The following is a 12,089-nucleotide window of genomic DNA, read 5'->3' as shown; positions in this document are numbered from 1 at the left end:
AAAAAAACATGATTGCTATTCTGCTTGCTGGATAGAACTTCAATAGCCTCATCCATACATTCATTACATAAAATGGAGAAAGTAGACGAGGGTATATCTAGTGGCTTACCACATTTAAAGGTTTATTTCGCAGCTGGCCATTATTCAGTCAGCTCATTATGTCGGGCTGGACCTGAAATCGCACGATGGATTGAAGCAACTGAGGGGCGGCATTGTTAATCGATATTGTACTGGTGTGCCGAGCAGCCTATTTGTTGTGAAAAAGGAAAAGCGAGCAAAAAAAAAAAGGAGAGAAAGAAAGAGGGCAGCCAGAGCAAGAAAAGGAGGGAGGCAGAATCAGAAAATAAGAGAATGAAAGAGAGAGTGAGCGAGGGATTGAGGCAGGGACGTCCCTATTGAGTGTGCCTAATGAGGAAAAGCGTGCAGGGATCATTATCAAGAAGCCTCATTAACGAGCTATGGCTGAGGAGAGGAGCGAGGAGAGACGAGGGAGGGGAGCGGTGAGGGAGAGGGAGAGAAAGAGGGAAAAAATTCAGAAAATAAATTGCTTCCAATTCAATATTCATGGATAAAGAGCTGGCTTCCTTTCACACTTATCTTTTTTCATTATGTGTAAATGCCGCCGCAGCTCAGGCAACTTCCACAGGAAACAGGCAATTAAAGTTAACTAGGCGAAGCTGGCTCCCTGCAGAACAGTACTGTCAGGTGGAACAAGCGTCAACAGCACCAGCACAAACCAGCTGGCAGACTGGCTTAATAAGTCTGGCAATGATCGCCACATTACCTACTTATCCTGTGCTTTACAACAGCTTCTGTGGCTCATCATATTTTCTTCAGTTGTCGCAACAAAGATTAGACTACAGCCCACGCTAAAAACAGACCTGAGTGACTTCAGAGTTGGAGTAAGGACTGAGGCACTTTTTTTTTTTTTTTTTGAGGTTAGAAATAAAGTGCCGTCAAATCTGTGACACCCGGACAAAGGACAGGATGCCAAAAATATCCAAACACACCCATGTCATGCTTTATCTCCAAAAAGGCATCAGCTCCCCTTCACAAAGACACATGTTAGACTGCCAGCAAGCAATTCAAAACACTTGATAAGGACAGATTGTTTCTCTACGTCTGGTAACGTGAACACTGACCATGAAGGCTGGGTAGACGCTATGAGGCGGCTGCTGCTGCTGAGGCAAAGGAGAGAGGAGGAGGAGAGATTAAGCCAGAAGTGACACAAACAAGGAAACTGCAGAGGACAAGACAACTTCCTTAAAGAGTCAGAGATCCGTCCAGATGTTCCAGAGTACAAAGTGACGTTTTCAAAATGCTTGTTTTGTACAAGCAACTGTCCAAAACCCCAAAATATTCAGTTTACTATCAAAGAATCAAACATCAAAAATTCACATTTACATTTTCCCCAGGTTTAATCATGTGTCCCCGTGTTAATCCATCATTTATCTCGTTATACGCCAAATATGTAAAAAAAAAAATTTGCCTCAGAGTATTTTTAAATCATATTCTCCATCCTTTCTCTTTCAATAACACTAGATAAAACAAATGTTTGATGACTCCTCCTGCACTCAGCCACGTTAACAAACAAGTGTCCAATCAAATGAGACTTATGGTAACTAGCTAGCCACACTAGCCATATAAAACCACACTTCACTATTTATAGGTCATAGTGGCTAACAGAGCAATATGGAGAGAGATAGGACGAGATGCGTGTGTTTGAGTATCAGTTTTCATTTCCAAAACAATGTAACAGAGGTGTCATTCATTCATGTCTTCCTCGTCACCCTCCTGATCTAACAGCGAGGGAGGTATGTGTGGAGCTAGCAGTCAACTGTAGCTCCGTATTGTGTTAAACTCTAAGCCCACACACATTTTACTGGTCCAATGAAATGCCAACAATTTGATATTGATCTCTCTTGTAACTGTGCACAGCTCAAATATTCCATTTCACAGTGCAGAAGCTAAAGGCGCTCTAACTAATGTTTCACGAGGCCTTTAAGAGGCTGGAAGCTCAGATTTTTGACATTTTTGCTTTAAAGAATGAGCCTATGAGCCTAACTGCTGCCTGCGCTCCTCAGGTAGGACCCTCCTAACTGTCCCTACAGCTCGCTTCGTTACAAAAGGAAACCGGGCATGTTCCGCTAGCTGTGTGAACTCCTTACCTGAGGAACTTAGGTTAGCAAACTCAAGTGTCTTTGTTAAAATTCTCCTCAAAACCACTTTCATGGTAAGGCTTATTTACAGTAAATCTGTTGTATGTCTAGCTTCTATCCTTCTTTTATCAATCTTATTATTTACGTATTTTTATTACACACTTTGTTTTATTTGGTTTTCGCCTATGTTCAGTGTTTTTATTGCTGTTTTTATCTTGATGGTGTCTTGTCTCATAAAGCACTTTGTAACTGTGTTTAGAAAAGTGCTATCAAATTAAGTTTATTTGTTCATATCTAAAAAAACAATGAGTTATAAAATCTTCTGAAAAGTATTTGAAAACAACAACATTAAGCTTGTTTCGTGGTTAAAATGACATTTCAATGACATGAAATAAAATGGTGAGTAACCAAAGATAAGACATCTTAATAGCTCCCTGTACCATCATCGTCCTTAAACACTGACAAACCTCAGACTTGTGTGGCTGCTGATAAGTCAAACCATGTGTCTGTGTGGAGACTCTTACTTCATGAGAGCCTACGCACTCAAACCAGATGGAAATATGACCTTCTGTAATGAACTAAATATGCACACGCAAATAAAACATGCAAATGTTTCACAGAGGAGATCACTGTTTGCAAAAACAAAACCAGGCAGTGTAAAACTTTACGCTGCGTGTTCCACAGATTAACATTTGAATAAGGGTTGGTGATAAGCAGCCCAACACCTGTAACTGACTCGTTAACCATTATCTAAGCATGATCTCAGCCCGTGTTGACATCATGGAAATGAGCGTAGGAGAGATGGAAATGAGACAGCAACTCTGACACTTGTCAAATCAAACTCAATCATGTGTCGCCTTGAGCCAAAACTTATGCAAAACACAGAGTAGGACGGAGGAGACTAGTTTGCATTTTTGTCTCAGTTTTCTAGTCTCCTTCACACGGCGCAGCCCGCCTGGGTTACAGGTAAGTCGTGTTTTCATACAGTTTAGTACTATGCAAACAATGTTGGTATTTACAAAAGCAGCGTTTTAAATATTAACCACACGTTTACTCTGGGCAGAACAGCTCAATGTTTCCTCACCTTTGAGTCTATTTACAGGTTTCATACATCCTGGTGCCCGCAGACAGACAGCTGCCTCACCGTTGCCTGACTTTTGAATTTGGTGGCAACTCAAAATGGATTTTTATAGATGGATGATGTAACTTAAAACTTTTATAAAACATAAAAATGGCAAATTAGGGCTGTGACCATTTTTTTTCCATTAATAACTTACAATTAATCAATTACTCAGAATGAGGAGGAGGAGAAGAGATGGTTGTTTGGGGGACTTAAATGTAATATAAATATTGCATCACCAACACCTATCTGAACATCTAGCAAACATCTAGTGTGTGTGTGTTTGAATGTGTGTCTGGACTTAAACCTATTTTACCGATCTCTCTGCGGCAGGAAGCTGCCAGAGTCTGATGCTCTCTGAATATCAGTGAAACTTTAATGACAAGAACGCCACAGCAGCACCGCCTCACTCACACTGCGGGGACATGGAGATTGATCACCTGCCATCATGTCTTCGCCCCAATAATTAAAGTCTGTTTTCCTCTCTGTGTGCGTGTGTGTGCGTGTCCTGTGCCCACCCTTAATGACGGCAGGGTCACTCTGTTGTCTGACCGACATGGTTTAAAAAAAGAGAGGAAAAAAAGAAAGGACAGGAAACAGGAAGTAATTACCTTGAAAACTGGGGGTTGTGCTCCTGGCTCATTTACCTTAATCGAATTTCGATATCTGCCTCTCATTAGACTTGACCCTCTACCACTGGGACTAGCTAACCGCTGACTAACCTCTAATTACAGAGGGCTAATCAAAAGGGTCAGCTATCCATCTGCGTCCAAGCTGGCTATTAAAAAGCAGCTTGGCTGATAGTTTTTAAATAGAAGCAGATGGAGGATCAAATCACTAAAAAGTAGATGTGGCCAGAGTGGATTCTGTGTGTGTGTTTAGGGTTGTGGGTACAATTAAAAGGTCAATTACTGGTTTTAGAAGTGTACTCCTTTCCTCTATTAAAGTTTAGATCACTGCAGATGCTACCAATTGACTCAACTAAAAAAACGTACTTTTAATATAATCAGGGGGAAAATATCAGCAAATTAAAAGCTAAATGTTCTTAGATCTTAAAAACCTACTGAGAAACAGATATGGGAGTATACATGTGATATTTTTTAAACTGTATTATAAGCAGCCAAGTGGGGAAATAACATTCACAACTGTCTTAAAGTTGTAGTTCAAAGACAAAGATATCCAAAAATTTGATCAAGTAGTGACAAAACGGTGCCAAAGCCAACATCACTGGAGGTTACACATCAACAAAATCCAATATTAACACTGATAGAATGAAAAATTGTGAAAAACTTTTGATTCTAGCGTCTCAGATGTGAAGATTTGCCGCATGTATTTGTCTTTATGTGATAATAAATGTAACATTTGGACTGTTGGTCAGACGAAATAAGCAAGACGTCACCCGGGACTTTAGGAAACTATGATGTACAGTTTTGGTTGTATTCTGACATTTTATCGGCTAAATGATTCATCGATTAATCAATGAAAACAGTCATTAGTTGCAGCCCTAGCAACAACAAAAGAAGCTCATTCAGGCCATTGATATAGTGCGAACTGTTCACACAGGCAGGCAGAAGGCTGTGCAGCTTCAAAGTACGAACAATGAGGCTAAAGTGTAGCTTCATCCCAGAGTCATGAGGCTTATGAACTCTCTGGCTTAAATCTGTCCTCTGCACTTCATACCTCTGCGACTGCGCGCGGCTGTTGATGCACTGCTATGCACTTTAACTGTTTATTATATTTATTATAGGTCTATCTTAAATGTTATTTATTCTGTATGTTCTGTTATTTAACACGTTTGAGTGACACAAAACTGAACCTTGAACCTTGACAAGGCCAGCAGTGTGTGAATGCTCCCGAGTCAGAGCAACAGTAGTTTCTCCTCTGCTTCCTGTCCTGCCAGCACTGTTTGGATGCAGCCTAAATCTTTCATCCACTACACCTCTCAAACGCTCAGTACCTGCTTTCGTCCACACTGCTAATCTCTGTTGCGATCACAGTGCTTGTCCCAGCCTGACCGCTCTAATTCCTCCTGCTGCTGGGTCAGAGGTAAGGCTAAGCCTGTTGGCCGGAACCTTTTATCAAAAACTAAAGTGGAGCCAAAGTGAAATCTGAGAAACACCACGATCTGATCTGAGCCTGGCCTGTGTTACTGTGTATCAGATGTTCTCTGACTCTGCCTGAGGACCACAGCTGCTGTTAGGAGCTGCACCCGGCGTGCTGACAGGTCATGGTTAACCAACAATCACAGAAATTACAGCAGTGAAGACCGTATTGACAGCGCCATTGCAAACATTGCACACTTAAACAAAAACATAATAAACCACTGGAGACAGGGGCAAGTCTGCACAAGTGAGGAGGACATGGCACTGCTCGTTTGTATTCAGTCTGAACGTTCAAATGCCACAGACTGGAGGAAGAAAACGTTTGCAGATTAATACACTAAGCTACTCTTACTCCCTTTTCACCCCTATTTTCCTCCTGAATCTATTACCCTTTCCCAGGTTATCCTTGACATGCACCACTTCAGCTGAACCACATAAAGGTAAAATAAACCCGTGAGCGTAACGCAGCACTCTTAAATAGCCTCTATGTTTGCACTGGAGTGCCAGTCCTCCTGTATGCGTGCAGTTTTGCCCCTGTCCTCGGGTCAAATGAAGGAAGAAAAGGGGGTATACACACAGTCAGAGGCAGATTGGGAAGTCCACGTACCCCGATGATCGCATTTAGCTCAGTCATTGTCACCTGCTTGGCCCGTTCAACAGCCTGAGCCACCTGCTGTTGATGCTGCCGGACACACAAACACAAGGATTAGATTCCTGATGGAGAAGAATTCATTACACAAGACTGGAAACAGTAGATATGTAGACCTGTACTGATGATATATCTACACGAGTCTACGAACAGGCACTTCAGTTTAAGGGGGAAAATATGCTTCATAATGCAGAAAACTAATTTAATCCCACTCACAGTCACAACAGTCCCATAAAAAGACTCTGCATCATCAGCACTGATGTACATAATAGGGATCTTGTTGTAGGTACATTATAATATATAAGAACATGGGAGGTTTATGATTACCCAATGATCCATCAATCAGAATTAAAAATTTAATAAAGTATATATCAACCAATGAAGCGCAAAGTTGGTGCATCAGTGTTTGTGTATCCCTGAGGTGTAATTTAACACACACGCCATGTAGGAATTTACAGTTTTCTCAGAGCTGTGCTGTGCTGTGAGAAATTAATAGAAACCAGTTTAACAGAGACCTATTGTCAGGAGACGTGGACAACCAATTTTGGTTTCCTACTTGTTAAAAGCATTTGCTCACTTGTTTTAAAGTTCTGTGCATGTTCAGTGTCACAGTGCAGAGCAGCACTCTGATGTCATGGCAGGTGATTCAAATAATGTACTTGTTTTAAGTTCATTCATGACTGAAATACATTATTCAGTGCAGTTGTGCTGCTAAAATTGTTAAATCAATTACTTTTTAATGCAGTGGTGTCAAACTCATTTTAGTTCATGGACCACATACAGTCCAATTTGATCACAGGTGAGCCGGACCAGTGAAACCACTGCATAAATAACAAACACCTTCAAATTTTCCCCCTTTCGTTTGATTTAAAGAAGTACATTTTAAAAATACGTATCCATTTCCAAAACACATGACAAATAGCCTGTGATGTATTCAGAAGAATAAGAGCAATTTTAACAGTATATCCCACTTCTTCCACATTTAGTCGGTCTACTACTCACTGTCATTAAATGTCCATTTTTCTATACACTTCCACTCCAGTGTAGTAATCCTGACATCACCACACCAAATTAAAGTGGAAGCTATTGAGGAAGCAGGTTAAATGATTCCCTGCCTTTCAAAACATTTACAAATAAGTATGCATTCCTTTTTCTGAGAACTGTATTCTGGTCAGCGTGGAAAAGTCTCTAAAGCAGTTCTTACATGAAGAAAGCTACTCACTGCACTTGCTCCTGACACCTGACACCTCTTAGCCTTCACAAGTGCATTAATATTAGGTGTGTAAAGTCATCCAGTGGGCCGGATTGGACCCTTTGGCGGGCCGGTTCTGGCCCCCGGGCTGTATGTTTGACACCCTTGCTTTAATGGTTCACATAATAGCTTAAAATCTGTATTACAATTATGCAATGACTGCATGTCTTGCACTCTTTAAGATGCCTTGTCATTGACTGGGTCTCTGCCTAAATGTCCTGTACACTTACTGTGCATAGTGAATGACATTATTCTCACTCTTTAAATGCAGCAGGATGGAGTGACACTCACCTCTTGTGACAAGAACGGCATGATCTGAGCCAGAATTGCATTGAGACGTTTGGCAATCTCAGTCTGTAGAAGAGGAGACAGAACATGTCAGAATGATAGTTCACTGCGCGCTACAGGCAACATCACAATCAAACAGTTAAACTACCTATAAAACAAAAGAGTGCATTTGTGTGCACACACACACACACACACACACACACACACATATATATAAATGTTTGCAGTGTCCATCTGGACAGACCCTGTATTTCTTAACTAAATTGGGACCTCCTTAGAACAAATTTACTTCCCCCTCTCTCCTGCCTCCATTAGACTCAGGCCTTATTTCATTAGGAGGCTGAAATATGCTAATACCATCTGGCTGGAGAGACCATAATGAGGTCCATACTTCATAATTACGGCCCATAGAGAGGGGGGTGGGGCACGCTGAGGCAGACAGGTTAACTCTCTGGTCCTATCTATCAGAGGCATCTTTGGTATCGACCACAGAATATTAGCTGGGAGAGTAAGATGATACTGCAGCGCTCGACAAACATAGAGCACTTTACAGCGCTGCATTTGGACAAATGGATATGCTGCGCTGCCCGCCTACCGCACTTGAATGTCCCAAGACATTTTGCCCAAACCCATTTCCTTTTTTAAAATCTGTACTTTCCACAGAGACAGGAGGAGGAGGGGGAGGAGGAGGAGGAGGAGAAGAAGAAGACAAAAGTGGAAAGCAGAATAAAGGAGAAGGGGTGGGGTGTGGTTGTGATGAATGGTGGAGTGAAACGCTCTGATTTGACACTCAGGTAATGTAGTTTGACTGAAGCGGGGGAGGTGAACTAATTGATTCTGAGAGATTAGGGGTGGAGGCCCAGCAGGTGTGTGGGGGGTGAAGAGGTCCTTCCCGCCGTTTTATACGCTGCCGCATTCCACTCATTTTCTCCCTTAACCTTGTTTGACTGTGAAAGGGGGAGGGAGGAGAAGGGAGGAAAAAGAAAGAGGAAAGGGGGGGACAGGAGGTGCCGGTAGCCTTTTGCACGGCTCTCTGTTCATTTTTGGAGGAGGGGGGGACAGGAAAAGAAGGAGAAAAGAGGAGGGGGACAGACCTTTGCTGGCCTGTCAGGAATTATCTCACAACCTCTTGTCTGACCTTAGACGCACTGTGCTTTCTCTCTCCATCCACCCTCCCTCCCTCCTCCTCCAAACACTCCTTCACACCCCTCCCTGCTAATCTCCACTACTCTCCTCTGTGCCCTCCCTCCTTCCTCCTCTTCCTCACTCCTCTTCCTCCTCTTCTGTTGCTGGGGCAACGCTATCTGGCACGGCTGATCGTTATGTAAATTGGGCTGGGGCCCTGACCAGAACAGCCTGTAAAATCATATTAGGCGCAGCAAAGAGGCAGGTCATTAAATTGAATTTTCGGCCTGTCGATCTGATCGGCACGGGAAATTAATGAGGGATAACTGGGAGTGGGGAGGCAGGGAGCGGGCTGCACTGGGGGGGGTGAGGGGGGGTTGACACGGAGAGAGAGAAAGAGAAAGAAGAGGGAGGGAGCTCTACGGAGACTCATAAACCATCATCATTAGCGGGGGCTGGATACAATGACACACAGTAGGATTAGAGTGTTTCAGTATCACACCACTTCTCTGGAAATGGCTGCAAGGGGAGCAACATGGGGCTTGTAGGAAACAGCGGTATGCTGATACACTCGGCTATTAGAGCAACAACATTACAAACCCTCACCGCAAACCGATTCACAAAGAAAGGCATCCATTTGTTCGTAGCAAATCACCACTCAAGAGCCAAAAACATTCATGAAATTCAGGTGCACTCTGCCCTTTGTGTTGGATTGTTTAGTGCTATGTGATAAAAAAACACACACAATTCTCTCAGCAGTTCATTGTGAAAGGCGAGCTGGAGCACCAGGTGCTTTGAGAGCTGAGATCATGTTGAGCTGCGCTCACGTTTTTTTGAGGTTAAATGTTCCCAAACCCTTAGCTTCCTCTGAAATTTACCCCAGAGTCAAAATATTACTTTGGAGCCAGGAAATAAAACAATGGAACAGACTTCCTCTGCATCCATTTCTGTTTTTCTTTTTGTGGCCTAATTATGGTTGCCTCACATTTTACCTGTCATATCTCAACTACAGTTTAAGAGAATGTGAGGCAACGCATGAGTCACGCATCAACTGTGAAAGCCGTCAACTGAATGGCTGCCTTTATCAACTACATCTTGTCCTTCCTCTTCAAATCGAGTCACTGCACTCTGTTCAGACAGAGTTCACACATGTTAGGGAGGGCAAATGGGCACACGGCTTATTTACACGAATTTTCACAGCCATTTGGCCGGGAAAAAAAAACTCATAACACATCACATCCAATGACTCGCAGCACTCTTAAATTACTCCCGCTTTACTTTGGAGGCACTATTTTCCACAGTGCTTTTAGTGGCAGAGACAGGCACTGGAAAGAGTTTATTGTCACTTAAAGCCACTGAAAACAGAAGCCTTTGAGCCGGCAGAAGCTTTTCACTGCAGCTCCACAATTACAGGTACTCAGGGTTGTCTAGTAGCACCAGAGCCTGGAGAGGCTCTCTCTCCATTGCATCCCTCTGTCAATGGTGCATTGAAAGCCATTTGGCTGTTTGTCGCTCCAGGCATTAGCCCCCAAGTGGAGAGCAGAGTCTCTGACGAGGATTCAATTGGCGAGGAAACCAAGTGGCATATGATGGTGGTGGTGGTGATGGGGGTGGTGGGGGGCTGTTTGGGAATTATCTTCTCAGCCAGAGCAGAGGAAGAAAGAGGCACTTAGAGGTATCTTGTTCATTACAAATGCATGAAGAATATTTTGCATGTGCATGTCATTCTATTTTCAGCTCATACACACAAAACTGAAGTGACATCCTTTCCTGCAGGGGAGCATATGGAAATGGGACGTTTTCCAACAGATTACATCCGATTTTAAATCACCATGTAAACAATATTTTTTTTTTCATCTCATTTTGAATTATGCAGTAAAGGTGCACGGATACACACAGCCACACCAACAGACAAAACCATCATCAGCTGGTTGCCTACACATACACCAAGACACTAATTGTGTAACACTGCTCTACCAGCCCTTCTAGCCTGGCTATCAAAATAAAGCATGTCTCACAGCCTCCAATAACCTCGTCAAGCTCCCTTGAGAGTGAGTGTGTGTGTTCTCGTAGTCAGTTTGTTTTGGCTTAGAGACAGGTCGGCCATCATCACCTTGGCAAACAATTCCAGGAATCCTGTATAAATTATTCATTTGCACAAGCTCTCTTTCTCCCTTCCCTCTGCTCCTCCTTTCACCCTCTTCCTCCATCCAGGAAACGGACATGACTCCTTGATAAAGCACTTTCTCTGTTTCCCCCATTCACTCAACAAGTGAGGAAATGGATACACACAGCTGATACACAAAATGGCTACCTATGGTGTGACAAAAGTAGGCAGGCAAATACAATGGTATGATATAGTATCAGTTAATGGTTAATCCTTCAATTCATGTCCCTTTCACTTTCAATTTACCATAAGAGAGAAGTGAAATCAAAATGTAGGCAAGCGTACAAGAGAGATAAACACGGACCACAACAGAGAACAGAGGTAGTGAAAAACAAAACAGCCCCCACCACACCCACACCACAAAGTCAGCAGGGCATGTTGCTGAGGCAGCCTAATGAGCTGCGCTAATTAAAATCACTTATTGACAGCAAGCGAGGGTGATTACCTCCACCCTGCACTCTTTGCCATCATAAGAGACACTGTCAAAACAAATTACCCCCCGGCAACCGCACAGATCCCTTCGCTAGCAACCATTCAGCTCAGCAGCAGCGTCAGGGAAGCTGTGTGTCTGTTGGAACTTGAAATACAGCGTGTTTGTGTGTGTGTGTGTAAAGACACAACTACTGTTGCCATGTAAGGGATATGAGTATTTATTTATATGCGCATATGTGTGTGTGGTTTTTCGCCCATTCCCCTGCTTTTCAATCCAGCTTTGTAGCGATAACAACACAAAGTGAGTTTATCACGTCTTTTTTCACACTGCAATAAATCTTCAACACAAGCGAAGTAATGTGCCTGCCTGCATCCAATAATCCACCCTCCCTCCCTTCCTACCAATAACAGGGACAGCTAAGGGCTGTCTGTTTACCTCTCGCTGATGTCATCACAAACACTCGTTCACTAGGGAGGGGAGAGGGGAGAGGGGAGAGGAGGAGGAAGGGAGGTGGCAGGAGTCATGCATTATTCAGAGTGCTCCGTCGACTCCGCCGGGCTTATTGATAAACAAAGGAGATGCACAGGAGAGGACCAGTCGATTAACCCATTTACCCTGAAGCCTTTCACTCCTTTCCCCGTCTCCATCCCCCCTTATTTTGTCCACTGCCACCGGCATCCACCCACAACAACCAGCTCCACCCCCACCCTGCAACCTCCTTGTTGGTGATAAGTGCCTGACAGAAAAAAACACTCAAGAACAGAGGGCTGGGTGGGACTGGGGGGGGGGGGGGG

General features: G+C 43.3%; 1 protein-coding gene across 14 annotated transcripts in view; it reads right to left on the bottom strand.

Annotated features, from left to right (window-relative positions):
- The window catches only part of tle3b (TLE family member 3, transcriptional corepressor b), a 37,801-nt gene that overhangs the window by 17,653 nt on the left and 8,059 nt on the right, over positions 1-12,089 (bottom strand). For 4 of the 14 annotated variants that reach the window (XM_050045445.1, XM_050045421.1, XM_050045454.1 and 1 more), the window contains exons 6-7: positions 7,574-7,636; positions 5,989-6,063 (exon numbers count right to left, since the gene is read on the bottom strand). In XM_050045445.1, the coding sequence (XP_049901402.1) occupies positions 5,989-6,063; positions 7,574-7,636 (138 nt within the window). Of the gene's footprint in view, positions 1-1,142; positions 1,182-5,958; positions 6,064-7,573; positions 7,637-12,089 lie in introns of all 14 variants that reach the window. The other 10 variants (XM_050045404.1, XM_050045347.1, XM_050045362.1 and 7 more) reach the window with 5 other exon arrangements.

This window comes from Epinephelus moara, chromosome 1 (genome assembly GCF_006386435.1).
Source record: "Epinephelus moara isolate mb chromosome 1, YSFRI_EMoa_1.0, whole genome shotgun sequence".
Lineage (NCBI taxonomy): Eukaryota > Metazoa > Chordata > Actinopteri > Perciformes > Serranidae > Epinephelus > Epinephelus moara.
This window is presented reverse-complemented; position numbering and strand designations above follow the sequence as displayed.